This window comes from Budorcas taxicolor, chromosome 17 (assembly GCF_023091745.1).
Source record: "Budorcas taxicolor isolate Tak-1 chromosome 17, Takin1.1, whole genome shotgun sequence".
Lineage (NCBI taxonomy): Eukaryota > Metazoa > Chordata > Mammalia > Artiodactyla > Bovidae > Budorcas > Budorcas taxicolor.
In genome coordinates, this window is record NC_068926.1 from 51,861,751 (window position 1) to 51,888,759 (window position 27,009).

The 27,009-nt window shown below is 50.1% G+C and overlaps 2 protein-coding genes across 5 annotated transcripts in view; one reads left to right on the plus strand and one right to left on the minus strand.

Annotated features, from left to right (window-relative positions):
• Window positions 1-11,717, plus strand: part of CCDC92 (coiled-coil domain containing 92) — a 41,348-nt gene extending 29,631 nt beyond the window's left edge. For all 4 annotated transcript variants that reach the window (XM_052654751.1, XM_052654750.1, XM_052654748.1 and 1 more), the window contains 3 exons: window positions 7,580-7,726; window positions 8,351-8,392; window positions 10,298-11,717. In XM_052654751.1, coding sequence (XP_052510711.1) covers window positions 7,597-7,726; window positions 8,351-8,392; window positions 10,298-11,073 — 948 coding nt within the window. In that variant the 5' untranslated portion in view covers window positions 7,580-7,596 and the 3' untranslated portion in view covers window positions 11,074-11,717. The remainder of the gene's footprint in view (window positions 1-7,579; window positions 7,727-8,350; window positions 8,393-10,297) is intronic.
• Window positions 11,718-12,973: 1,256 nt separating this feature from the next.
• DNAH10 (dynein axonemal heavy chain 10) overlaps window positions 12,974-27,009 on the minus strand; it is a 159,102-nt gene continuing 145,066 nt past the window's right edge. Inside the window, exons 68-79 of the mRNA XM_052654682.1 lie at window positions 26,700-26,854; window positions 23,132-23,315; window positions 22,138-22,338; window positions 20,896-21,105; window positions 20,675-20,770; window positions 19,440-19,611; window positions 17,977-18,108; window positions 17,591-17,802; window positions 17,331-17,498; window positions 15,479-15,659; window positions 13,819-13,964; window positions 12,974-13,120 (exon numbers count right to left, since the gene is read on the minus strand). Of these exons, the coding sequence (XP_052510642.1) occupies window positions 12,974-13,120; window positions 13,819-13,964; window positions 15,479-15,659; window positions 17,331-17,498; window positions 17,591-17,802; window positions 17,977-18,108; window positions 19,440-19,611; window positions 20,675-20,770; window positions 20,896-21,105; window positions 22,138-22,338; window positions 23,132-23,315; window positions 26,700-26,854 (2,004 nt within the window). The remainder of the gene's footprint in view (window positions 13,121-13,818; window positions 13,965-15,478; window positions 15,660-17,330; window positions 17,499-17,590; window positions 17,803-17,976; window positions 18,109-19,439; window positions 19,612-20,674; window positions 20,771-20,895; window positions 21,106-22,137; window positions 22,339-23,131; window positions 23,316-26,699; window positions 26,855-27,009) is intronic.

The following is a 27,009-nucleotide window of genomic DNA, read 5'->3' on the forward strand; positions in this document are numbered from 1 at the left end:
CTGACCAGGGATGGAACCCAGACCCTCTGCACTGAGAGCACGGAGTCAGCCACTGGACCACCAGGGCAGTCCCAAACCATCACCTTCTTTTAAAACAGCAGCAACTCTCTATTCTCCGGAAGTCAGTGATACTGTTTACCTCTTTGTGCTGATGAGAAAATAATGTATTGACAGTAATTTGGATCCCATTAGGAGATGAGACTTGTCTCCTTGGACCTAAGTGAACCTGTCTCTCTCATGGACATCCAACAACCAGAGGATGCCCTGCCCAGATGGTATCTCCTCTTCTGGGCCTTTTAAGTCAGGGTAGGTTGAGGAAGAAGAGACACCAGCATCCAGATGGAGTATCACAGGGCTGAAAAACCCTTGTCCTCCAGCTACCAGAGCTCCAGACAGAGCCGGCTTTGCCCATCACACACTCACACTCCCCTGTCTGTCTTGTGTCCCTTCTTCTCCAGACTGCCTGCCCACGTGAATGGGAAGCTTCGAAGGCACACTTTTATTTCTGTAGTTATGGTAATGAATTACTGAATAACAGATTTAGCACAGTTCAAGTCGCTGACTCATGAAGGCAGCTAGAATGCGAATGCTTATTTAAATCATTAAATTTGTTACAAGTAAAACATGTTTTAATATGTATTATTTGGCCGCCTCGGGTCTTAGTGGTGGCACACCGATCTTCATTGTGGCTCAGGGGCTGCTCTAGTTGTGGCACGGGTTTAGTTGCCCCGTGGCATGTGGGATTCTTAGTTCCCCAACCAGGGATTGAACCCGAGCATGCATGCTCAGTCACTTTAAGTCGTGTCGGACTCTTTTGCTACCCCGTGGACTGTAGCCTGGCAGGCTCCTCTGTCCTTGAGGTTCTTCAGGCAAGGATACTGGAGTGGGTAGCCATACCTGCCTCCAGAAGATCTTCCTGGCCCAGGGATCAAACCCAGGTCTCCTAAATTGCAGGCAGATCCTTTACCACTTGAGCTGCCAGGGAAGCCAGGGATTGAACCCGAGTCCCCTGCATTGGAAAACAGATTCTTAACCGCTGGACCACCGGCAACGTCCCCACAAGTAAAATTGAACCCCATGCTGTGATGTGGAAAAGGGGTGCCTGTGGAGGCCACATTTCCAGTCCCCTCCCTGCTCCTGACAATACGTCATCAGTTCAGTTCAGTCACTCAGTCGAGTCCGACTCTTTGCGGCCCCATGAATCACAGCACGCCAGGCCTCCCTGTCCATCACCAACTCCCGGAGTTCACTCAGACTCACGTCCATCGAGTCAGTGATGCCGTCCAGCCATCTCATCCTCGGTTGTCCTCTTCTCCTAGTGCCCCCAATCCCTCCCAGCATCAGAGTCTTTTCCAATGAGTCAACTCTTTGCATGAGGTGGCCAAAGTACTGGAGTTTCAGCTTTAGCATCATTCCTTCCAAAGAAATCTCAGGGCTGATCTCCTTCAGAATGGACTGGTTGGATCTCCTTGCAGTCCAAGGGACTCTCAAGAGTCTTCTCCAACACCACAGTTCAAAAGCATCAATTCTTTGGTGTTCAGCCTTCTTCACAGTCCAACTCTCACATCCATACATGACCACTGGAAAAACCATAGCCTTGACTAGACAGACCTTAGTCAGCAAAGTAATGTCTCTACTTTTGAATATACTATCTAGGTTGGTCATGACTTTTCTTCCAAGGAGTAAGCATCTTTTAATTTCATGGCTGCAATCACCATCTGCAGTGATTTTGGAGCCCCCAAAAATAAAGTCTGACACTGTTTCCACTGTTTTCCCATCTATTTCCCATGAAGTGATGGGGCCGGATGCCATGATCTTCGTTTTCTGAATGTTGAGCTTTAAGCCAACTTTTTCACTCTCCACTTTCACTTGAATCAGGAGGCTTTTAGTTCCTCTTCACTTTCTGCCATAAGGGTGGTGTCATCTGCATATCTGAGGTGATTGATATTTCTCCCGGCAATCTTGATTCCAGCTTGTGCTTCTTCCAGCCCAGCGTTTCTCATGATGTACTCTGCATAGAAGTTAAATAAGCAGGGTGACAATATACAGCCTTGATGTACTCCTTTTCCTATTTGGAACCAGTCTGTTGTTCCATGTCCAGTTCTAACTGTTGCTTCCTGACCTGCATACAGATTTCTCAGGAGGCAGGTCAGGTGGTCTGGTATTCCCATCTCTTTCAGAATTTTCCACAGTTGATTGTGATCCACACAGTCAAAGGCTTTGGCATAGTCAATAAAGCAGAAATAGATGTTTTTCTGGAACTCTCTTGCTTTTCCCATGATCCAGCAGATTTTGGCAATTTGATCTCTGGTTCCCCTGCCTTTTCTAAAACCAGCTTGAACATCAGGAAGTTCACGGTTCACATATTGCTGAAGCCTGGCTTGGAGAATTTTGAGCATTACTTTACTAGCATGTGAGATGAGTGCAATTGTGCGGTAGTTTGAGCATTCTTTGGCATTGCCTTTCTTTGGAATTGGAATGAAAACTGACCTTTTCCAGTCCTGTGGCCACTGCTGAGTTTTCCAAATTTGCTGGCATATTGAGTGCAGCACTTTCACAGCATCATCTTCTAGGATTTGAAAGAGCTCAACTGGAATTCCATCATGTCCACTAGCTTTGTTCATAGTGATGCTTTCTAAGGCCCACTTGACTTCACTTTCCAGGATGTCTGGCTCTAGAAGAGTGATCACACCATCGTGATTATCTGGGTCGTGAAGATCTTTTTTGTACAGTTCTTCTGTGTATTCTTGCCACCTCTTCTTAATATCTTCTGCTTCTGTTACGTCCATATGATTTCTGTCCTTTATCAAGCCCATCTTTGCATGAAATGTTCCCTTGGCATCTCTAATTTTCTTGAAGAGGTCTCTAGTCTTTCCCATTCTGTTCTTTTCCTCTATTTCTTTGCATTGATTGCTGAAGAAGGCTTTCTTATCTCTTCTTGCTATTCTTTGGAACTCTGCATTCAGATGCTTATATGTTTCCTTTTCTCCTTTGCTTTTCGCTTCTCTTCTTTTCACAGCTATTTGTAAGGCCTCCCCAGACAGCTATTTTGCTTTTTTGCATTTCTTTTCCATGTGGATGGTCTTGATCCCTGTCTCTTGTACAATGTCACGAACCTCATTCCATAGTTCATCAGGCACTCTATCAGATCTAGGCCCTTAAATCTATTTCTCACTTCCACTGTATAATCATAAGGGATTTGATTTAGGTCATACCTAAATGGACAGAATGTGGTCCACTGGAGAAGGGAATGGCAAACCACTTCAGTATTCTTGCCTTGAGAGCCCCATGAACAGTATGAAAAGGCAAAATGATAGGATACTGAAAGAGAAACTCCCCAGGTCAGTAGGTGCCCAATATGCTACTGGAGATCAGTAGAGAAATAACTCCAGAAAGAATGAAGGGATGGAACCAAAGCAAAAACAGTACCCAGCTGTGGATGTGACTGGTGATAGAAGCAAGGTCCGATGCTGTAAAGAGCAATATTGCATAGGAACCTGGAATGTCAGGTCCATGAATCAAGGCAAATTGGAAGTGGTCAGACAAGAGATGGCAAGAGTGAATGTCGACATTCTAGGAATCGGCGAACTAAAATGGACTGGAATGGGTGAATTTAACTCAGATGACCATCATATCTACTACTATGGGCAGGAATCCCTCAGAAAAAATGGAGTAGCCATCATGGTCAACAAAAGAGTCCGAAATGCAGTACTCGGATGCAGTCTCAAAAACGACAGAATGATCTCTGTTCGTTTCCAAGGCAAACCATTCAATATCACAATAATGCAAGTCTATGCCCCAACCAATAACGCTGAAGAAGCTTAAGTTGAATGGTTCTATGAAGACCTACAAGACCTTTTAGAATTAACACCCAAAAAAGATGTCCTTTTCATTATAGGGGACTGGAATGCAAAAGTAGGAAGTCAAGAAACACCTGGAGTAACAGGCAGATTTGGCCTTGGAATGTGGAATGAAGCAGGGCAAAGGCTAATAGAGTTTTGCCAAGAAAATGTACTGGTCATAACACAAGAGAAGACTCTACACATGGACATCACCACATGGTCGACACCGAAGTCAGATTGATTATATTCTTTGCAGCCAAAGATGGAGAAGCTCTATACAGTCAACAAAAACAAGACCAGGAGCTGACTGTGGCTCAGATCATGAACTCCTTATTACCAAATTCAGACTTAAATTGAAGAAAGTAGGGAAAACCGCTAGACCATTCAGGTATGACCTAAATCAAATCCCTTATGATTATACAGTAGAAGTGAGAAATAGATTTAAGGGCCTAGATCTGATGGATATAGTGCCTGATGAACTATGGAATGAGGTTCGTGACATTGTACAGGAGACACTATGTCATAGAAGCACATATTTATTTCTGGGCACCTCATTTGTACCATCAGTGCTGGACAAAACCGTTTTGCAATTTTAGTATATCGTGCTTTCTTTGCACAAGGCATGCCTTGAGAGGTGCAAAATTAAGTCAGAAGCTCGTGGAAACAAAGGCTCTTCAGCCCCAAAGGCCTCAAGCTCCCCTGGTGCCACACTCACGCTCGACAGCCTGGCACTGGGGCCTGCTGGTTTAGCAATTGCTGACAGCCGGCCTCTTAGGTGCCACGCTCCGAGCAAGGGCTTTGGATCCAGTGGTGACCCAACCTGCAGTCTGTGCATGGAGGCAGGAGATAGTTGGCTAGCTGTGGGCTGGTGGTGAAGGGCGGGAGGCATGACCGCACCCAGCCTGGGCCAGGACAGAAGTGAACTTGAGCCAAGAAGTAAAGACATGCAGACCTCAGCTCACAGGGAACGGTGGGCTGAAGGGAGGACACGAGAGGAGCCTTTTGGGCAGAGAAACCCAAGACAGGCCCCCAGGGTGCAGAGGCCAAGGCCCTGGAGGCTCACTGAGCCACTGGGCGCGGAGACCGCAGGGCTGGTCCCGGGGCTTTGTGAACCCACCCCACTCAGAGCCGTGGAAGGTTCTGTTAACATCACTCTGCTCCTCTGTGGGGATGGAATCGAGGAGGTGAGAGGGGACAGAGGGAGGGTTCTATAGCGATCCAGGTGAGGGTGATGTGGCTTAGGCATAAGATGGAGAAAAACCAGTGGATTCGAGAACTGTTTTCAAAGTAGGATGGACAGCGAGGGGGCTTTGGACACCCGGTCTGTTCTTTACCCACCTGGACCCACTAAGTTCTGGATGCAATGTAAATGGTTCTTTTTCATCAAAGGCAAACCCTTAAAACACAGGCTCTGCTTCTTCCATTAGCCACATTAGCACAGATTTAGGTCTGTCCTTTTAAATTATTTCTGGCTGCGCTGCATGTGGGCTCTTAGTTCCCCGACTAGGGATCAAACCTGCACCTCTTCCATTGGAAGCTCAGTGTCTTAACCAGTGGACCAGCAGGCAAGTCCCAGGTCTGTCCTTTTAAAGAGGAGGACAACACATCTCCCCTGGAATTGCCACATGCAAAGCCCACCGTAATCCTAGGAGTGGATGTTCCCAGTGAGATGATGGAACTGATGCCAGAGTGACAGACTCAGGTCTGCTGAGCAGAAGTAAACCTGGGCATCCTGACCAAAAGCTCCAGGAGTGGCCCTCCGTTCACGTCTCTTTGACGTCAAGGCCGTTCAGCTTTGGGACTCTGCAGCCCTTCATGGCTCACACCCTGGACTTGCCTTGCTCGGAGCTGGTGCCCTGTAAGGTCAGCATACTCCACATCCTGACCATGCCTTCAGGATCTCAGGCACCATGGGGCTACACTTAGAACCAGTGTCTGGCCTGGCAGTCGCGTACAAGAAGCTTGTGGCTGCAGCAGGGAGACAATTCCGGGGGTGGCAGAAACCTTCCTTGCTCCCACAGGCAGGCTGCTCTTGGCTCCTCCGAGGGCAGCTCTGGTGGATGGAAACTCGACTCTGGCATGGCCTGCGGCCAGACCTTAGGTAGAGTTCCAGGCCTCCGAGGAGATCCAATCCACCTTCCATAGAGATGACTCTCTCATTTATTCAACCCGTTCCTTCTTACTGGATTTTGAGTTTGTTTCCTGACTCAGTTCCGACCGTAAACCGCAGTGCAACGACTGTCCCTACAGCTCCATCTTCCTCACACGGAGGTTATTATTTCCCTCTGGTGGATTCCTAGAAATGGAATTGCTAAGTCAGAGGGAAGATAAATTCTAAGGCTCCGGGCAACACTTTCCCAGATCGCTTCCTGTAACAAGGCGCGGTGAACACTCCCACCCAAAGCGGCGTGTTCTGTTTCCTCTTGTGTGTCTGCCTGTGTGTTCAGTCGCGTCCGACTCTTTGCGACCCCGTGGACTGTAGCCTGCCAGGCTCCTCTGTCTGTGGGATTCTCCAGGCAAGAACCCTGGAGTGGGTTGCCATTTCCTTCTCCAGGGGATCTTCCCGACCCGGGGTCTGAACCCGCATCCTTTGCATTGGCAAGCGGGTTCTTTACCATTGGGCCACCGGGGAAGCCCCTCAGTTTCCTCTTAGTCACGGCTTTGTCTCGCCAGCTTCTCCCCGATAGGCAAGTCTTTCTAGGATGTGCCGGTGGGCATCCTCCTCCCAGGCTCTGTCTGGCGCATCCTCCGTCCTTCCCTGCACATCTTCATTTTCCTTTGAAGGAGCTTTCTCTTGTTAATTAAAACGCATGTCCTGGGGTTCTAAATACACCCCATTCTTAGCTCAAGAGTTGGGGTGTAAATTTTGCCACGGGACTTAAGAGATAACAGACTGAGCTTGGTGTCACCCACTGCGCTGTCACCTCTAGAGCGGCCCCTCAAGCCACACTGCTGCCCTACCACACACCCAGCCACCGGAAGCCCCCTGAGAGGTGGTCTTTCCCCTGGGGGATGCTTGCCGGCCCAGCAGACTAGGAAAAAATCACCATGAGGCTCTGTATTCACGGGAATAATTTATAGACAGATAATCCACATTTCATCCTTAGCATTTTCCAGTGCTGTGCAAAGGTGTCTTGAATTACTCTGGTAGCCTTTCCAGAAAGGCCGGCTGACTTCACCGCATTTCTCGAGTTACAGTCAGGCCAAGAGTCTGAGCCCTGAGTAAGCGGCTGATGATGGAGGCTGGAAGCTGAGGGGCGGGGAGTAGGGCAGGGTCTAAGTCTGGACTCCAGACTCCTCCTTGTGGCTCCGTGGGATCGTTCTCAGGAAATCAGAAGGAAAGAGAAGGGTCTGGTTGGGGGGTGGCTCTCAAGTCTGTGAAGTCCTGGGGGGCTTCCCTCTGAAATGCCCCTTCATCTCCCTCCTACTCCTGACCTGGCAGCTCTAGACATCACTTCCTCAGTACCTGGTTTTCCTGGAAGGAGGCAGCCAGTGCTTCACCTGCTCAAGGCTGTCTTTCAGGAGTGAGTCTGGCCTCAATCGGTCGCAGTCGGGTAGCCCGTGGCGAGGCCAGGGTTTGGAATCAGGGAACCTTGTGTATCCGGAGCCGGGCCTCACACTGCCCTCCGCCCCACAAAGCCACAGGGCGGGGGGTAGGGGGACAGGCAGCAGGCAGTGTCCTTTTCCTGCCTGTCACCCCGCGACCCTCCTGCCACCAGACCCTGTGTCTCCCACAGGTCACCTGCATGTCAGCATGGCAGCCACAAACCTGGAGAACCAGTTACACAGTGCACAGAAGAACCTCTTGTTTCTTCAGCGGGAGCACGCAAGCACGCTCAAGGGGCTGCACGCGGAGATCAGGCGGCTGCAGCAACATTGCACAGGTATGGGGGTGGGGGCACCCAGCAACCTTCAGGGACCGGGGCAGGGCAGGGGGCCCAGTCCCAGGCCTGCCCTCCAGGGCTGCAGAGCAAAGCAGAACCTGTCATCAAGACAATTTCACACTGGATGCCTCCAGAGCTGTGCCAGGGGAGTGAGAAGGGGGTTTCACTTCTCTCCTCTGGGTGGTTAACCCTGTCATCACTGGAGTCCCTCTGAATGCCTTACCTCATCCTATTTGCCGAGGCCACATTCACCAAGCGTAAAGCTGGAAAGCCAGTTCTCGGCTTACTGAGGACTTGGAAGGATCCAAGTGAAATGGTTCGAGTTTATTAATACATCTTGGAACCAATGATCAAAGTGTAATACACAGAGCAAGCTGCTTGGTAATTGTGGATGTTGGGGTACATACATATTAGGGGAAAGAAGGGTCCCCTCTGAACCCTAGTAAGGACAGTGGCCACTGATGGTTTCTGTTGTCACTTTTGCCTCTAATGCTGGCAATCCCTGCCCTGTCTGGGCAGGACCCTTGGGCTGATCGTGGGAATCAGTTCTGCATTTTCAGAGCAGATGAAGGTTTTGAATGTACAGTAATCATTCACAATGATTGAATATGATCTCCTTTTTAGATTTAACATATGAGCTGACAGTCAAGAGTTCGGATCAAACAGGTAAGAACTCCCTTCCCCAAATTTGATGCCACTGTTGTTTCCTATTGTGGCAGATGTTGGTGCCACCTGTTTTCACTAATGACACATGCAGAAGAAAACACATGTGCTGTGAAGAGTTGCACGTGTGATCAGAGCTCTCCTGGGTGGGGGCGGGTGCAGTCTGGACTCCCTAGGTGTGAGGAGAGGCTGTCAGTGGGGCAGGAGGGGTGCGTGCTCTTATTTTTTTTTTTTTTTTTGATTGACACATGTATTTAGAATGGGCTTCCCTGGTGGCTCAGACTGTAAAGAATCCACCTGCCATGCAAGAGACCCAAGTTCAGTCCCTGGGTTGGGAAGATCCCCTGGAGAAGGGAATGGCTATCCACACCAGTAATCTTATCTGGAGAATTCCATGGACAGAGGAGCCTGGCGGGCTACAGTCCATGGAGTTGCAAAGAGTCAGACAAAACCGGAGCTACCAACACTTCATTTAGAACGCCCATTCTCTGTGGGCTTCCCTGGTAGCTCAGTCAGTAAAGAATCTGCCTGCAGTGCAGGAGACTCAGGTTCAATCCCTGGGTCAGGAAGATCCCCTGGCAAAGGAAATGGCAACCCACTCCAGTATCCTTGCCTGAAGAATTCCATGGACAGAAGAGCCTGGCAGGCTGCAGTCCATGGGGTCACAAAGAGTTGGGCATGACTGAGCGGCTTTCACTGCACTTCTCTGCTTTTCTGGGTTCTCTGGGTTTTTTTACAGTGAGTATGCGTTCCTTCTGTAACCAAGAACGAGATGTGATATAAACCAGAAAGAACAGATGGAGCAGGGTTCCGTCTGTGTCCAGCGAGTTCGCACAGGACCTGGCACAGCATGTGTGCTCTCTACAGACTGGTTCAACGAGAGGCCACATTACTGGGTGGCCTCCAGAACAGCCTTGAACGCCTCTCTCTAGACTCTCATCCCAGCAATGCTCCCCCAAAGCCAGAGTCCTCAGGGACCCGCAAAGCTACCAGCCTGCTGGCAGCTGGGGCAGAGGGGACAGAAGCCAGGGCCGCTATGGCCTGTCCCAAATAGCTGCACCAGAAAACAGGATGACGATTTTAAAAGTGTAGAAACCACACTGGAGTCAAGATGGCTTTTTCTAAACAGGCCTTCCCCCAGGGGTTACGGTTCATGCTCTGAGAGATGCAGAGAGGGGACCCGAGGCAGGGGAAAGGTGGCAGCCTGACATTGGGTCTTCCCCGCAACCTGAGAGCTTTTGTGCCTTAGACATGGAGAACGTCTACGTCTGTCTTTCCAAAACGCGCTTTGAATGGAGCAGACAGATGGTTCTGCTAACAGTGTAATCCTATGCCTTTGGAAAGGTTTAAGGCATCCCAGGTGGCTCAGCAATAAAGAATCCTCCTGCTAATGCAGGAGACATGGGTAGGATCCCTAGGTCAGCAAGGTCCCCTGGAGGAGGAAATGGCAATCCACTCCAGTATTCTTGCCTGGGAAATCCCATGGACAGAGGAACCGGGCGGGCTACAGTCCACAGGGTTGCAAAAAGAGTTGGATAGGACTCAGTGATTAAACCATAACCAACCAATACTCTGAAGCTGCCCATTTTAACATCAGCATTTTTTAAATTTGGAAACATCCTTTCATGCACTACGCCACTGAACTGAACTGAACTGAACTGGACGGGGCCTCAAAGACTTCCTGATCACCTACCCTTTCCTGGGAGGAGAGGACACTGAAGGGGCATGAGGGATGGGGTCCCGCCTTCCTTGTGGCCTGTGGGTACCCCTCCCCCATGGGGAGGCGAGGCCGGCCTAGACCCCTGATACTTGCAGGAAAGGTCTCCCTGCCCCTGCCCGCCCCCACCCCCAGCATCTAGCCGCCCTGCCCTTGGGTTCTCACTCTGACCCCTCGGCTTGTCTATCCAGGGGACGGAGCTTCCAGAAGTAGTGAACTCAAGAAAAGATGTGAAGACCTGGAGGCGCAGCTGAAACTGAAGGAGGACGAGAACACGGAGTTGCTGAAGGAGCTGGAGCAGAAGAACGCGATGATCACCGTGCTGGAGAACACCATCAAGGAACGCGAGCGCAAGTACCTGGAGGAGCTGAAGGTCAAGAGCCACAAGCTGGGCGTGCTGACCAGCGAGCTGGAGCAGCGCGCCGGCACCATCGCCTACCTGACCTCGCAGCTGCACGCCACCAAGAGGAAGCTCCTGAGCTCGGGCGGCACCTCGGACGGCAGCCCGGCCGGCAGCCCCGCGCTGACCAGCTACAAGCCGGCGCCGCCCAAGGACAGGCTGCCCGAGACGCCCCGGCGCCGCATGAAGAAGAGCCTCTCGGCCCCGCTGCACCCGGAGTTCGAGGAGGTCTACAGATTCGGGGCCGAGAGCCGGAAACTGCTGCTGCGGGAGCCGGTGGACGCCATGCCGGACCCCACCCCATTTCTGCTGGCCAGGGAGTCGGCCGAGGTCCACCTGATCAAGGAGCGGCCCCTCGTCATCCCCCCCATAGCCTCGGACCGCAGCGCCGGCGAGCAGCCCAGCCCGGCGCGCGAGAAGCCGCACAAGGCGCACGTGGGCGTGGCGCACCGCATCCACCATGTGGCCCCGGCGCAGGCCCCGCCCGAGGTGGAGACGCTGGCGGTGGACCAGGTGAACGGAGGCAAGGTGGTCAGGAAGCACTCAGGGACGGACAGAACTGTGTGAGCGCCCCACCCCACCCCTGGTGACCCTCCACCCCGCTGTCGAGGCACTGTGATCACCACTAGGAAAACACTCCATCCGCACCTCCTCTTTTGCTTTGTCTTTTTTTTTAATTCCCATGCATGCCAAATTTTTTTCACACTGTCAACAGATTATTCTCCTCCTGCTCCTCCTCTGGCCCTCTGACTTGACACCGTAACAGGATCTTGCCTCTGCCGCAGAATCCGTATTTACTAATCGCTGAGGCCAAACACCTGCGTGCCCACTCGCTTGCTTCCAGCCCCGCTCCGCGGAACCTCCGCGCACGCGCGCGCACGCGCACAGCACGGGCCACCGGCCGCGTTCCTGCTCGACGTTAACGAAATTATCCGATAGTCACACGCCTAATTCTAAAGTCGGAGCAACGCATATCGGCCTTGACCTCACGCCTCCGGTTTGGGGCGGCCTTTCCGGAAAAGCCCTGCGCCCTCCTGGAGAACCCCCTGACACACCCACCCCGGGGCGGCACAGATAAACCGAGCAGATGTATGTCACAGGAACTAAATAAGATGACATTACTCCTCATATCACCACGACCTGAATGTGTGTTCATATTTTTTGTTGTTTTATCCAAAATGTTCAAGATCCTAACAAACTTTATTTTCTAAACCTGCCTTCTTTCTGTTTTGTGTCTTTTATTAAACCACCCCAGGGTGGGCCTGGAGGGGAGAGACGGTGGGAGGGGGAGAAATACCACACCCCCACCCGTAACTGCTGCCCAGACAGTGGGCTCACCCAGGGTAGGTCCCGGGGTGGGGTTCACTTCCGGAAAGAGGAGCCCTGGTTAGGTCGCACTACCCAGAGCTAGTCCCTAGAATGTTCTGCGTTTCTGGCAAAAGTCGCTTTTCCGGCCCTGCCCTCCTGTCCTGCTAGCGCTCAGCTCCGATCTGTCCCTCCCAAGCAGAGTTAAGCTGCTGCTCATCCCCAGACTGGCCTAGCCTGGCCAGGGCTTCAGGTGTACAGAAGGAAGGGACGCCCAGGGGCCGCTGGTCCTGGAAATTTCGAAGTCTGCACCCTCACAAACCCAGGCAGTTGGGGGCAGGAGCTCAGGCAGGGCTTAAACATCAGACCCACTGTTTTCACCCACATGCTGCCAGGTCCGAACCACAAGAACTGGGCTGGAGACTTGTGGAAGGGAGAGGCCCTGGGTGATTCTGTCCACCTCTGCTCCTCCTTGGCATCATCAGCCCAGGGAAGGGGCCCCTGCTGACCCCACGAGGCAGCCCCTGCCTTCTACCCCACACCCTAGCACACAGCCCTTGTCTCAAAGAAGCAGCTGCTGAAACAGACCTGGATTATCAGAAAACCACCTTTGGGGGACTTCCCTGGTGGTTCAGTGGCTAAACCTCCCTGCTCCCAATGCAGGGGGCTGGGGTTCGATCCCTGGTCAGGGAACTAAATTCCACATGCTGAAACTAAAGATCCTGCATGGTGCAACTAAGACCTGGCACAGCCAAATAAATGACTAAGTAAATACTAAAAAAAAAAAAAAACCACCTTTGACAATTTACATTAGAATTCTCACTTGTGCCACTGACATGCCAGCCAATTTTGTTGAGAAGGGAAAGAGATTTCTGTCTGAAAAGGGAAAGAGAATTTGACACATCTTAAAAGGCTCTTTTTTTATTTTATTTTTTGAATACACAGAATCCTTAAAAAAATAGTTTTTTTGAAAAGACCATTCAGGTTAACTTATATGGAAAAAGATGAAAATGGATTTCAAATGAAAGGAAAAAGCAGTGTCAATCCCCCTCCTTCCTCCAGCGGCCCCAAGAAGTGACAGCAATCTAGTCTTTCCTAACTCCCAGCATATCCACTGCTGACCACAGACTTAGAATCCATCGCTGTTTCTTCAGCCAGAGGGTTAATCAGAATTCAGGGTGAGGCACACCCCTTGCAGGACCCAGTGAGAAATGTGCTTCGTGGTAAAGAGATCGGCTTCAAAAACCAAGCCGACCCCCATGGCATTCCTTCTGGTGGAGGTGGTGTAGACAGGCGTCCGGAAGGTGTTCTGCGTAGGAAAAAGGGTGTGAGGGCAGAATCGAAAGGGAAACTGAAAGCTGCTCAGTCATGTCCGACTCTTTCAACACCAGGGACTATATACATGGACTATACAGTCCATAGAATTTTCCAGGCCAGAATACTGGAATGGGTAGCCATTCCCTTCTCCAGGGGATCATCCCAACCCAGGGATCAAACCCAGGTATCCCACATTGCAGGGGGATTCTTGACCAGCTGAGCCTGCAAAAGGAAGTGCTAGTCCCAGAGTGTGGGTGGGAGGGCGAAGGCTTATCGAAGAGCTAAGGATCCAGAAGGCTCCCCACCAAGCCCATGAGGCACGCCCAGGCTCTGCAAACACCCATGAAAAGTGGGTAGGCAGCAGGGCAGGAGGCACCTGCCATCCACAGCGAATATAACTCCATTCTGATCCAAGCAGTGCCCACAGAATTTCACAAGAAGGGAGAAGTCACTCCCGAAGCAGGCCTAGACCACCGCCTCCGACCTTGAACCCGAGCCCCCCTGAGGAAGGCTCTGCACACACTCATGTGCACGAGGGCATTTCCTGAGGACGGGCTCAAGGGCTTCCCCCAGCCCTGAAAGGTAAAGGGCCCCTGTGCTAAAAGGCAAGGCTGCTGGAAACCGCCTGGTGTCTAACTCTAGTCAGAGGAGACCAGAAGAGGAGAACCGGGCCAGGCATCAGCATTTCACCTGCAGCTTGAGGCGATGGGCTTCAATGGGGATGATCTTCAGGATGGGCAGGTCAACCACCAGCACCTTGGGTTTGCTCTTGATAAGACATCCTTTTTCTATGTCCCAGTCAGCGCCTTCCAGATACAGTCCTGAGACAAAGCATCCTAGAGGCACAAGGAAGAGAGCCAGGCTTAGGCAGTTGTTGTTTAGTCCCTCAGTCGTGTCTGACTCTTTTGCAACCCCTCAGGCTCCTCTGTCCATGGGAGTTCCCAGGCAAGACTACTGGAGTGGGTTGCCATTTCCTCCTCCAGGGGATCTTCCCAACCCAGGGATAGACCTCGCATCTCCTGCATCGGCAGGCGGATTCTTTACCACTGAGCCGTGCGGGAAACCCTGAACTCAGGCAGGGGGACGTATAATTCTGCTGTATGGCTCTTAGGGGATGTGTATATCAATAAACAAAAAGGTAACTAACCAACTCTCCTTCCCCAGACACAGCCCATGCCTGTTCCCAAAAGACGTGGCCACCACTTCTACCTGGCCCACTTTCCCTTCATAGAGGAACAGCCCAGAGGTGATGCCCTGGAGACCCCATGACCCTCCCTATGGCCACCGTGCCATGGAGGAGGGGTGGGTGTCTCTCCCCAGTGACTTGGCACCCCAGACTTAGCGGCCTGGGGGCCCCAGAGTCAGCTGGCACCACAGCAATTCTGAGTCCCCCCCCAGAGCCGAAGTGACAGGAAAGCAGGGAGCTGAAGCCTCACAAAGGAAGTGGTCTCAGGGGAGGAGGACACTGCATACTTGCCCAGGAGCAGAGAATAGCGTGGCCACTTGGCCCAGAGAGGGTGGAGGCCCCAACACTGCCAGTCCCTTTGACACCTCTCTGGGTCTTCTACAATGGGGATGGAGCATTCCTGAATGTCCACTGTAAATCCCCTCTCCCCAAGCTGTCAGTAGCTCAAGAGGGCTTTTGTGCTTGCAGTGAAGTGCCCTCTAAGATAGCAGTCCCCAGCATTTTTGGCACTAGGGACCAGTTTTGTGGAAGACAATTTTCCATGGACTGGGAGTCAGGGGCGATGCTTGGGGCAATGGTTTCAGGATGATTCAAGCACATCGCATGGCTTGTACACTTTATTTCTACATCAGCTCTGCCTCAGGTCATCAGAAATAGACCCCAGAGGTTGGAGACCACTGTTCTAAGACATGAATCCCCCCAAGAAATAGCAGTTTCCAGCTGTAGTTTGCAGACTGTAGCCAGTGTCTAAGAGACTTGAAGTTACAGCACAGTTAAATGGTCTGCACCTCGCCTATCCCACTCCCTGGCTTCCATGCCCCTGCGTTCTCATGGTTCTGGGAAGCCACCTGGCGATCCAGTTCTTTGAAAGCTCACATTCAAACCCTAGGAGCCCATTTCCCATAGACGAGCAGGGCGAGTGTGGCTCAGCTCTCCCCTGACATCAGCTCGCATCTCAAAGGAAAAACCGGACAAGAAGCATCCAGACACCCGCTCAGAGATACCAGGACCCACGCGGACAGTGCACAGACACAGCCAGTGTTTGCAGCAGTCTGATCTTCAAACACTTCCTGGCGCATCTGGGCCCACACTGTGCTCGCCCCTTCAGCTCCAGGAGGGAGAACTTACAGGAGAGACTGTGAGTCTACAGGGAGCTGGCCATACCTTGTCCTGCCCGCTCATTCACTTCGTCTGCGTCCTGGAACTTGGTCACTTGGGTGAACAGAGTGGAGCGGTCCAGTGGCCAGCCGTTCCTCCTGCAGGTGGCCTGCACCAGGGCCGTGAGGTAGGATTCTGGGATGTGCAGCCCAGACAGCCACATCACACTGGGCTCGCTCTCGGTGACCTGGAAAGGGAGGAGGTCAGGTGGTGAGGAGGTCAGGTGGGAGCCTGGGGCTGCCATCAAGTGCCAGGGTCACAGCTGACAAAAGAGGCAGTTCACCTTAGAGGGAGAAAGATGGTGTTGGGGTAGCTGTTGGCCCATTGGGAAAAACAAGCTGGATGGCCAAACTGCAGGTGGAGCAAAGACTTAAACAATAAACCACACTGAGACTCTGCGTTCTTATTGCAGGGGTCGAGGGTTCAATCCCTGGTCAGGGAACTAGGATCCTATATGCCATGGCACAGCCAAAAACAAAACAAAAATGAATAAATAAATAAATCAACCACAAAATTACCAAATGAGATCTCCAGAGAATGTTTTCAGAATCGTGGAGTGGGGAATACAAAACTCAGAAGCCATGAAAGAAAAGACTGGCCTATTTGACTACATTAAAATGTAAAACTCTCCTATGGAAAAAAAAAAAAACCACAAAATCAACAAGCTTGAGGCAAGCTGGGGAGGTATCTGCAACTCCAGCAGAGAAAAAGGGTAAATCCCCTTGATGTACAAAAAGGGAAAGGAAAGTGAAGTCGCTCAGTCATGTCTGACTCTTTGCGACTCCATGGACTGTAGCCTACCAGACTCCTCCATCCATGGGATTTTCCAGGCAAGATACTGGAGTGGGTTGCCATTTCCTTCTCCAGGAGATCTTCCCAACCCAGGGATTGAACCCGGGTCTCCCACATTGTAAGCAGACGCTTTACCATCTGAGCCAGCAGGGAAGTCAAAGAGCTCTTAAAAATCAGTTTTAAAAGGTGGAAAACTTGGTAAGAATGAAATCCAAATACAAAAAGTCAAGTCACAGAAAAACACACAAGGTCTGTAAACACGTCAAAGACATTCGGCCTCACCATAATTAAAGGAATACACATCCAAAATCTTGGATATTATTTTTTACCTATGAAGGAGAAAAAGGTCCAAAATATTAAGAACACACCATGTGGCAGAGAGGTGAGGAAATGATCATTCTTGTACACTGTGGTGTCAAGTTCTCTAGGAAACTATCCGACAAGAGCTGTCAGAATTTAAAACGCACACACCCGGATCCAACTCTTCCCTTGTACACATGGAATATACTCATATGAGTCTCCAAAGGCACGTGCAACAGAATGTTGTTTGTACTAGCAAAACCAAAAACAGACAAAAAAAGACAGGGACTTCCCTGGTGGCCCAGAGGCTAAGACTACACTCCCAATGCAAGGGGCCCAGGTTCCATCGCTGGTCAGGGAACCTAGATCCCACGTGCTGCAGCTAAGACCCAGTGCAGCCAAATTTTTAAAGTTGACTTTTCAAAAAAAACTCCAATGGTAACCACCTAAATGTCCATCAGGGAGAGGATACAGGATATCTGTGAGCTGGAATTGCCTAGAGAGGTCTCAGTGTAATACTTAGGTGAACAATTGCCAAGACAGACTCTTAGATGAATAAGTCATGCATAGTATGCTTCAGAGTCTTTAAAAGAAAGAAACAAAAGGGAAAAAAAATATAGATATGCTTGCAGAGTCACGGACCATTTCCAGAGCACCTAATCAGCTCTGGACAGAGGTACTGCCAGGGATGGGAGAAGTCGGGAGGTGGTTTGAGTGAGTCCCGGCCAAGCCTTGAACCAGCAAGCAGACCACTGCCCTCACTCACCCATGTCGTGTACTGGTTGAATCTCCGCAGGAAGTACAGCATCCAGTTTCCGAGGGACTTTAAGGTGTCAGGGGCAAGCTTTCTCCAGATGTTAGGGATTTGCCCAAGAAAGAGAGACCTGGCTACGTCATCTAATTCACTGCTCATCCCAACTTCTCCGGCCAAGGCCTGTTGACAGAATCAAGAGCAATCAGGCAAGACTAGGGGAAGACCAGGCACTCCACCTGGGCAGGAATCTGCACTTGAGTACCGGGGCTTACCCTCTGAAGTTCAGCCAGGGACCTGGTCATCCGTATGACAAGCTTGTTGAAGCGCTCCAGCTCCTGCAGGAGGACCACCGAGGTGGGGGAGATGCCCTGCCCAAGGTGCTTCCTGACCAGGTCCAAGTCAAAGACTTTGGGCATCTTGTTCTCTATGTCCTTGGCCACCTGGCCGATGTAATCATCTCTGCTGATGCCAGCGCTGGACTCCCCTGAAACCAGGACACATTTTTAGAGACAGCAAGGCACCTGAGCATGGGACCAGGGCATCCAGCACCTTCGATGAAAGGCACCAGCAATGTGGAAACTACCAGAAACCAAAGCAGCACACTTTGGACCAATGCCCTTGGTCCCCCAGGAGCACAGTTGTCTGTAGGGGACTTTACCCGTCTGGGGCTGCAGCTCCAGCAGATGAGCCCACATGTCTCGAGCCGCCTGAGTGTAATATCCAATCTCAGCGTTGGGGTGAAGACCAAACACTTCAGGCGTGTTGGCCAGCGGAAGGGCCTCAATGGCTTCTATAAATGGAGAGAACATGCAGCAGTTACACTGCCGTGCTGACCCCCCGGCCCGCAATTTCTGAAGGCCCACAGCCTTAACCTTCCCAGACATGTTATATTACTTTCCACTTCTTAAAGGGGTACATGCTTTTAAAATAAGAATTCAACACTACCACATCCAAGCCAGCTCTAGGTGCATCTATTTTTTTTTTTTTGCCATGCCTGGCAGGATCCTAATTCTCCAGTCAAGGATCACACCCAGGCCCACAGAAGTGAAAGCCCAGAGTCCTCACCACTGGACCACCAGGGAACTCCCTCTTTGCACAGCTTTTATGAAAATGGCCCAGTGAGGGGACTTCCCTGGTGATCCAGTGGTTAAGAATCTGCCTTCCAATGCAGGGGATGCAGGTTCAATCCCCGGTCAGGGAACTCACATCCCCTATGCTATGGAGCAACTAAGGCCATGTGCCTCAACTACTGAGCCCGTGCACCCCAGCAAAAGATCTTGCATGAAACAATGAAGATCCCACATTCCGTGACTAAGACCTGATCCAGCCAAATAAATGAATAAGATTTTTTTAAAATAAGCAAAAATATATAAACTATATTAAAAAGAACATTTAGGATCATTAGATATATTCTAACAATAAATATACAAATTATAATAAACTGGGTTATTCAGATGTATTCTTCAAAAGTTTATATAAACTCTAAGCTTCCCTGGTGGCTCAGATGGTAAAGAATCTGCCCGAAGTTCAGGAGACCCGGGTTCAATCCCTGAGTCGGGAAGATCCCCTGGAAAAGGAATGACAACCCCCTCCAGTATTCTTGCCTGGAGAATTCCATGGACAGAGGAGCCTGGCAGGCTACAGTCCACGGGGTCGAAAAGAATGGACAGTACTGAGCGACTAACACACACATATATATCTCTTTGATCTCCTTCCCTTATCAGTATATCCAGGGGATATATACAAATATGTATGTATTTGAGTATAATAAACTGCTTTGCTTTCAAATATAAAATTAAATTTTAAAAAAATTAAAAAGAAAAGAAAATGGCTCTGTGAGTTTCCCAGGGGCCACTCTGCCCTTCAGTGGAGAATCTGATATATGTACCATCATTCCAGGACAGGAAGTCTGAACTAACTCCATCAGGTGTGAGGCTAGGAAGAGCCTGCTGCGCTCCCTCTAAAAAGCATAAGAAAACACCCCCAACCTAACAAGGAACCCCAACAGTGGAGGGGTCAGAAGAACCATCAAGCCAACTGCAGAAATCAGAACAGCTGAAATGTATGGGCTCCCTTAGGATAAAATATTTAGCATACTTTCTAATGACTGAGAAATCTCACCAACAAAGTTTTCCTTGACATCCCCCGGGGGGATTTTGTAGTCCACTTCCTTGTTCCGGAAGAAGTGGAATGGCTGGAAAGTATCGAAGAGGAAGTCTCCCAGGTACTCATCCATGTAGATGGTCAGGATACGCCGGTCAAAGCTGTCGATGGCCCGTCCTCCGTACATAACCTGACGGTAAAAACAGTGAGAGCCGGTGGGAACCCAGACCTCCAGGGTGAACCCTAAGGTCCCAGCAGACAGCCCAAGGTCAAGCCCAGATGCACCCTCAGTGAGAATCCTGCTGTCTGGCCACCATGCAGCTCCAACTGTACTCACCCACAGTGCCTTTGGACCACTATATACAAGAGGGCTTGTGTGCAGACTCATAGAGCCCAAGGTGACAGCAGTTCTTGTGAAATGCTGGGAGCCAGTGTGCAATTGGCCAAACTCCCCAAAACACAGCAAATAAGCAACAAAACAATGCAGGAAGCCAGCAGCCCCTTTGTCTCTGAAATGGTGAAGTCTCTGTTTGAGCCACGTGCAGGCCACCAGGGAAGCTTTCCCACAAACACTGTATAAGGTCATGGCCTCCAGAGTGGATCTCTAGGCCAGCTGAACAGGAGCAGGGCTCCAGTGATGTGCCTGAAGCATCCTAGGTGGGGAACATGAGTCCCCAGGACAATAAGTCCAGGGCCCCCAGGTGAAGGTTGCTCACTTAGAATGAGGGATAATGGAGTGATGAACTGAGATATTTCATAGGGACCCAGGGGCCTTTGACTGACGGGCAGCAGGAGCAAGAGGAGAGTCCCAGGGCTTTCCTGGGTGGCTCAGTGATAAAGGATCTGCCTGCCAAAGCAGGGGACACAGGTTCAGTCCCTGGTCTGGGAAGATCCCACATGCTATGGAACAACTAAGTCCCGTGTGCCACAACTATTGAGCTTGTGCTCTAGAGCCGAGGAGCTGCAGCTACTGAAAACCATGTACCTAGAGCCTGTGCTCCGCAACAAGAGACGCCACCTCAATGAGAAGCCCATGCACTGCCCCGAAGAGTAGCCCCCACTCTCCACAACTAGAGAAAGCCCAAGCAGCAGCAAAGACTCAGCACAGCCAAAAATAAATGTCTTTTTTTTTTTAAAGAAGGGAGTCCCAGAGGGCTCAGAGGCCATGGACCAGGGGTGCCAGGCCATAGCCCAGCCCACCCAGTGGGGGTGGGGGGGTGGAGAGGTGCAGTGGGCCCCCAGGATGCTCCTACCTCTCCAATGAGGTACTTGAGGCTACCCCATGGGATCCGAGGGTCATGCTGCTGGAAGGCTTTTGTCAAGTATGTGTTCAGAATTTCCATGCAGACCTTAAAAGAGGAGGAACAGGCCTGGGTATCCACAACCATCCAGGCTCTGACTGTTTTCTGAAAACACGGGCAGGAACCACTGAGAGGGGAGTGTGCCCGGGCGGAGGCTGCAGCCGCATCTTCACCTGGAAGTCGGACTCATTGAAGTCATAGTACACATTCCAGCCGATCTTCCCGAACTTTCTCCTCTCCTGCACCACTGCGTGGAAGAACGCCAGCACGTAGACCAGGGGCTTGAAAGCAGGGTGTGGGCACTCGTCCAGCATTTCAGGTGAGATCTTGAAGTACGTGGCTCTCATGTTGAGTTTCAGCCCATTGGGGGGCTCAGTGACAACCTGTCAGGAGGGCAGACAGATGGGGACGGAGACCCCAGGCCCAGGAGCCAGGCTCCGAAGAATGGCCTTCTCTCCATCCTAATGGGGCATCTTCCCTGTTTCCCTAACAGTGAAAGTCAAGGACCCAGGCGAATGAGTTTAAAAGGAAAAGAAAAAAAAAAACCTAGATATTGGGGACTTTCCTGGTGCCCAGTGGTTAAGAATCCACCTCCCAATTCAGGGGACAAGGGTTTGATCCCTGGTCGGAGAACTAAGATCCCACATGCCATGGGTCAATTAACCCCACGTGGAAATGGTAACCCACTCCAGTATTCTTCCCTAGAGAATCCCACGGACAGAGGAGCCTGGCGGGCTACAGTCCCTGGGGTTGCAAAGAGTCAGACACGACTGAAGTGACTGAGCATTCTACAAGAGAAGCCCGTGCACGACAGCGAAGACCCAGCCCAGCCACACACACACACACACACCCCAGCCGAGATGTTCCAGCTCTGCCCTAACTCATCAAATGACCCCAGGAAGGCTTTTTAAACCTCTTTCTGATTCACGGGATCCTCAAATGTAAAACAGAAGGAGGTACATTTTCCCTCTACCCGCCCCAGAGGCAGAGAGAGATGACGAAACCTTTCCCCAAAATGTCCCCGGAGACTAAGTTAAACAGGGCCTGTAAACCCCTTGAAACTTCTGCACACAAGCACTCAGGTTCTGTGGGCTGTGGGTAGGCCAATCATTAGAGATAAAAAAAGGAGGTTTAATAAATGTGAAGTCTGTGAAAACTAACCCACACATGCTTTGGGGACATGCAGAAGGGATAAAGACAGGCCTAGGAATCATCACTGTCACCCAGTGATCATCACCTTATTCTGGACAGTGCTTATCTCTGAAGCGAGAGATGGAATTGGGGAAGAGGGGTGCAAGGGGTCCCAGCTCTATCCTACACATACACACACAGACACACACACAGAGATGTAGCAAAACTGGGAGGTGAACTGAGGAACTGAGCCATGGGTGTGTCTGTTTATCCTACAGCCAGACCTTCAAGGACTTCTGCAGGATCCCAATGGGGAAGCCCTTGGTGGGGTCTGTGGTGAGCCACAGGCGGAAGTCAGGGTGAGGCTTGGTGATCCTCTCCAGGGACTTCTCCAGATCCTTCAGCCACTTGACCAAGAGATGGCAATTCTGCAGCATCAGCCACTGCCCACGAGCCACCGCCGTCTCCAGCAGCTGCAGGGCCACCTGCTCCAACAGAGACAGAAGGGAAGTGTTGGCATCCCAAGGCTGCACCACCCCGTGCCCTCCCAGACCCTCCCCGAGCCCCCATAACCTGCTGGTCACTGCAGCAGGAGACACAAAGGAGCCGGTGGTCCCAGAGCTGCAGAGGGAGCCTCTGAAGATACAACCCTTGAGCATTCCTCCAGGGTCACCCAGGTCCACCAGGCTGCACTCACTGGCCTCCCTCGGCACCCAGAGCTCCAACCTCAGACACAGGGACACCTGCCCCCTGACAGGGTGGCCTGGCCACTGGCAGCCACCAGTGACAGCATGATCCAAAACAGGGTTGCTGCAAGGGCCGAGAGAGATGATCACCAGATGCGATGAGGACCAGATTTGGAGGGACTTCCTGGTGGTCCAGTGGCTAAGACTCCAAGCTCCCAATACAGGAGGCCCAGATCTGAGCCCTGGTCAGGGAACTGGATCCCACATACCACAACTAAAGATCCTGCATGCCACAACTAAGACCCAGCACAGCCTAATTAATTAATTATTTTTAAAAAGAAAGTGCTTTGGAAATAGAACATACTGTTTGCAACATAAGGGTGCAAACCCGGGTGATCACAGAAGGTCAGCTCTAGAGCTAACTACTGTTCACATTCTCATCATTGCTGTGACGTTTGATTCCTGCTCCTTAGACCGGAAAGGCATGGTGCTGGTGTGTGGGTGGCACTCTTGGCTTAAAGCCAGGCATTCGTGAATTCATTCCAGGCACCTCAAGCACGTTTAGGGCTTGTTGCTTCCAACAACGATCTACCTTTTCTTGACCTTGACCCATGGCAAGGAATTTGAGGCGGTTCCCTCCAAAACCACTGCGCTCGGCTAGTTTCATAAGGTCACTGGCAGGGTCCGAGCCAGGGCTCAGGATGAACACGATGGGCGAGTTGGGGGTGCTCTGCTCAAAGATGGCTTCGAAGCTGATCATCGGGGGCTGCACGTACCTAGGGGAAGAAACACAACTGGAAAACGCTCCTGGGAGGATAGCTCTGGGCAGGGATGGGCCAGTGTGGCCAGCACTCTGCCTGCCAGCATCCAGAACCTCTGACTACTTCTCTGGTGTCATTCTTTGCTCAGCCTTCCTTGTTAGGTATCCGGTGTTCACACACATCTTACTCACTGGATGGTCAGCTCCTGGATCACAGGGACCTCTCTGTATAGCCTGATACATCCAGGCTGGGTTCAGGAGACCTGCTTTGAGCTGGGTGACACAGCTGCTCTTGTGACAGGCTAGCCTTGCAGGTGGACATGCCCTGGGCACTGAACCCAGAGGTCCCACACCAGCAGATTCGCAGGCATGTCCTGAATGGCCAATATATCAAGGTTTTTAAAAATTAGTTGCCAGCACATAAAGATTGAGAGATTTTGTGTAGAAATTCAAATTTGTAGTTTGCTTTGAAGAGTCAGAAATCTGGGTCCCCACCACCACCTGGCATCAGTCAGCAGAGGTTAAGGGGCTACTGGCCAGGACTTGGCCGCTCCAGTTTGCCCTGTCCCTATGCAGTCTTGTTCACTCATTTCCATCACGTGCCAGCCAAGGAGGCAAACGGAGAAGCCTCCATACCAGGCTTCTCAGGTAGCGCCAGTGGTAAAGAACCCTCCTGGCAATGCAGGAAATTTAAGAGACTCGGGCTCAATCCCTGGGTCAGGAAGATCCCCTGGAGGATGGAATGGAAACCCACTCCAGTATTCTTGCCTGGAAAATTCCATGGACAGAGGAGTCTGGAGGGCTATAGTCCATAGTTCAGTTCAGTTCAGTTCAGTCGCTCAGTCGTGTCTGACTCTTTGCAACCCCATGAATCGCAGCACACCAGGCCTCCCTGTCCATCACCATCTCCCGGAGTTCACTCAGACTCACGTCCATCGAGTCAGTGATGCCATCCAGCCATCTCATCCTCGGTTGTCCCCTTCTCCTCCTGCCCCCAATCCCTCCCAGCATCAGAGTCTTTTCCAATGAGTCAACTCTTCTCATGAGGTGGCCAAAGTACTGGAGTTTCAGCTTTAGCATCAGTCCTTCCAAAGAAATCCCAGGGCTGATCTCCTTCAGAATGGACTGGTTGGATCTCCTTGCAGTCCAAGGGACTCTCGAGAGTCTTCTCCAACACCACAGTTCAAAAGCATCAATTCTTCGGCACTCAGCCTTCTTCACAGTCCAACTCTCACATCCATACATGACCACTGGAAAAACCATAGCCTTGACTAGACGGACCTTAGTCAGCAAAGTAATGTCTCTGCTTTTGAATATACTATCTAGGTTGGTCATAACTTTTCTTCCAAAGAGTAAGCATCTTTTAATTTCATGGCTGCAATCACCATCTGCAGTGATTTTGGAGCCCAAAAAAATAAACTCTGACACTGTTTCCAATGTTTCCCCATCTATTTCCCATGAAGTGATGGGACCAGATGCCATGATCTTCGTTTTCTGAGTGTTGAGCTTTAAGCCAACTTTTTCGCTCTCCTCTTTCACTTTCATCAAGAGGCTTTTTAGCTCCTTTTCACTTTTTGCCATAAGGGTGGTGTCATCTGCATATCTGAGGTGATTGATATTTCTCCCGGCAATCTTGATTCCAGCTTGTGTTTCTTCCAGTCCAGCGTTTCTCATGATGTACTCTGCATAAAAGTTAAATAAGCAGGGTGACAATATACAGCCTTGACGTATTCCTTTTCCTATTTGGAACCAGTCTGTCGTTCCATGTCCAGTTCTAACTGTTGCTTCCTGACCTGCATACAGATTTCTCAAGAGGCAGGTCAGGTGGTCTGGTATTCCCATCTCTTTCAGAATTTTCCACAGTTGATTGTGATCCACACAGTCAAAGGCTTTGGCATAGTCAATAAAGCAAAAATAGATGTTTTTCTGGAACTCTCTTGCTTTTTCCATGACCCAGCAGATGTTGGCAATTTGATCTCTGGTTCTTCTGCCTTTTTTAAAACCAGCTTGAACATCAGGGAGTTCACGGTTCACGTATTGCTGAAGTCTGGCTTGGAGAATTTTGAGCATTACTTAACTAGCATGTGAGATGAGTGCAATTGTGCAGTAGTTTGAGCATTCTTTGGCATTGCCTTTCTTTGGAATTGGAATGAAAACTGACCTTTTCCAGTCCTGAGACCACTGCTGAGTTTTCCAAATTTGCTGGCATATTGAGTGCACCACTTTCACAGCATCATCTTTTAGGATTTGAAATAGCTCAACTGGAATTCCATCACCTCCACTAGCTTTATTCATAGTGATGCTTTCTAAGGCCCACTTGACTTCACTTTCCAAGATGTCTGGCTCTAGATGAGTGATCACATCATCATGATTACCTGGGTCGTGAAGGTCTTTTTTGTACAGTTCTTCCCTGTATTCTTGCCACCTCTTCTTAATCTCTTCTGCTTCTGTTAGGTCCATCCCATTTCTGTCCTTTATCGAGCCCATCTTTGCATGAAATGTTCCCTTGGTATCTCTAATTTTGTTGAAGAGATCTCTAGTCTTTCCCATTCTGTTCTTTTCCTCTATTTCTTTGCATTGATCGCTGAAGAAGGCTTTCTTATCTCTTCTTGCTATTCTTTGGAATGCTGCATTTAAATTATTTTCACCTGTTTCTTTTTTATAAATTTTTATTGAAGTATAGTTGATTTATAATGTTGTGTTCATTTCACATGTACAGCAAAGTGACTCAGTTATCATATATATATTCTTTTTCAGATTCTTCTCCCACCTAGGTTATTAAAAAATATTGAATATAGTTTCCTGTGCTATATAGTAGGTCCTTGTTGTTTGTTTACTTTATATATCATAGTGTGTATATGTTAATCTCAGATTCCTAGTTTATCTCTCCCTCCTCCCCACCTTTTCCCTTTGGTAACCATAAGTCGGCTTTCTGTGTCTGTGAGTCTGTTTCTGTTTTGTAAATAAGTCCATTTGTATCATTTAATAATTAAATTCACTTATTTACTATTACTTGTTGTTGCTGAGTTGCTAAGTCATGTCTGACTCTTTGGGATCCCATGGACTGTAGCCCGCCAGCCTCCCCTGTCCACACAATTATTTACTATTAATACTTATTCTTTATATATAACATTGTTATATAGTAATGTTCTATAGTTATGTGCTTATGATAACTGTTACTAAAATTAATTTCACCTGTTCCTTTTTGAATGTGGTCACCAGAAGACTTGAACTTACAAAAGTGGTTCACATTGTATTTCTCTTGAACGGCGCTGTTCCTGAGTGGCTACCAAACTGCGCTCTCTGGAGCTGGCCACGCCTGCCATCTGTGAGCCCAGGAGGCGGTAACATTAGGTATCCTGCCCCACAGAAAGGACCAAGCAGACACAAGCTCACTTACTTCTCTCCCATTGTTACAGTCACGTAGTCGGTCACAGCCCGATACACCCGGTCCACACGGAAGCAGCGCAAAATAAGCAACTTCTGGAAAGGGGTGATGTTGATATCGTAACCCAGAGGGAATGGAAACTGCTCCAGGGAATCCAGGTCATACCACTGGGGAAAGCAAAGAATATGCACGGTGGCATCAACTCAGAAATGAGATAGGGCCCCTTTTTTAGGTGAAGGTCCCAAAAGCCTCTGTAAAGGGATGAAATTTACAGGTGATTTTAGGTAGCTCTGTCATTTTTTTTTATCGTCCAAAACTATGA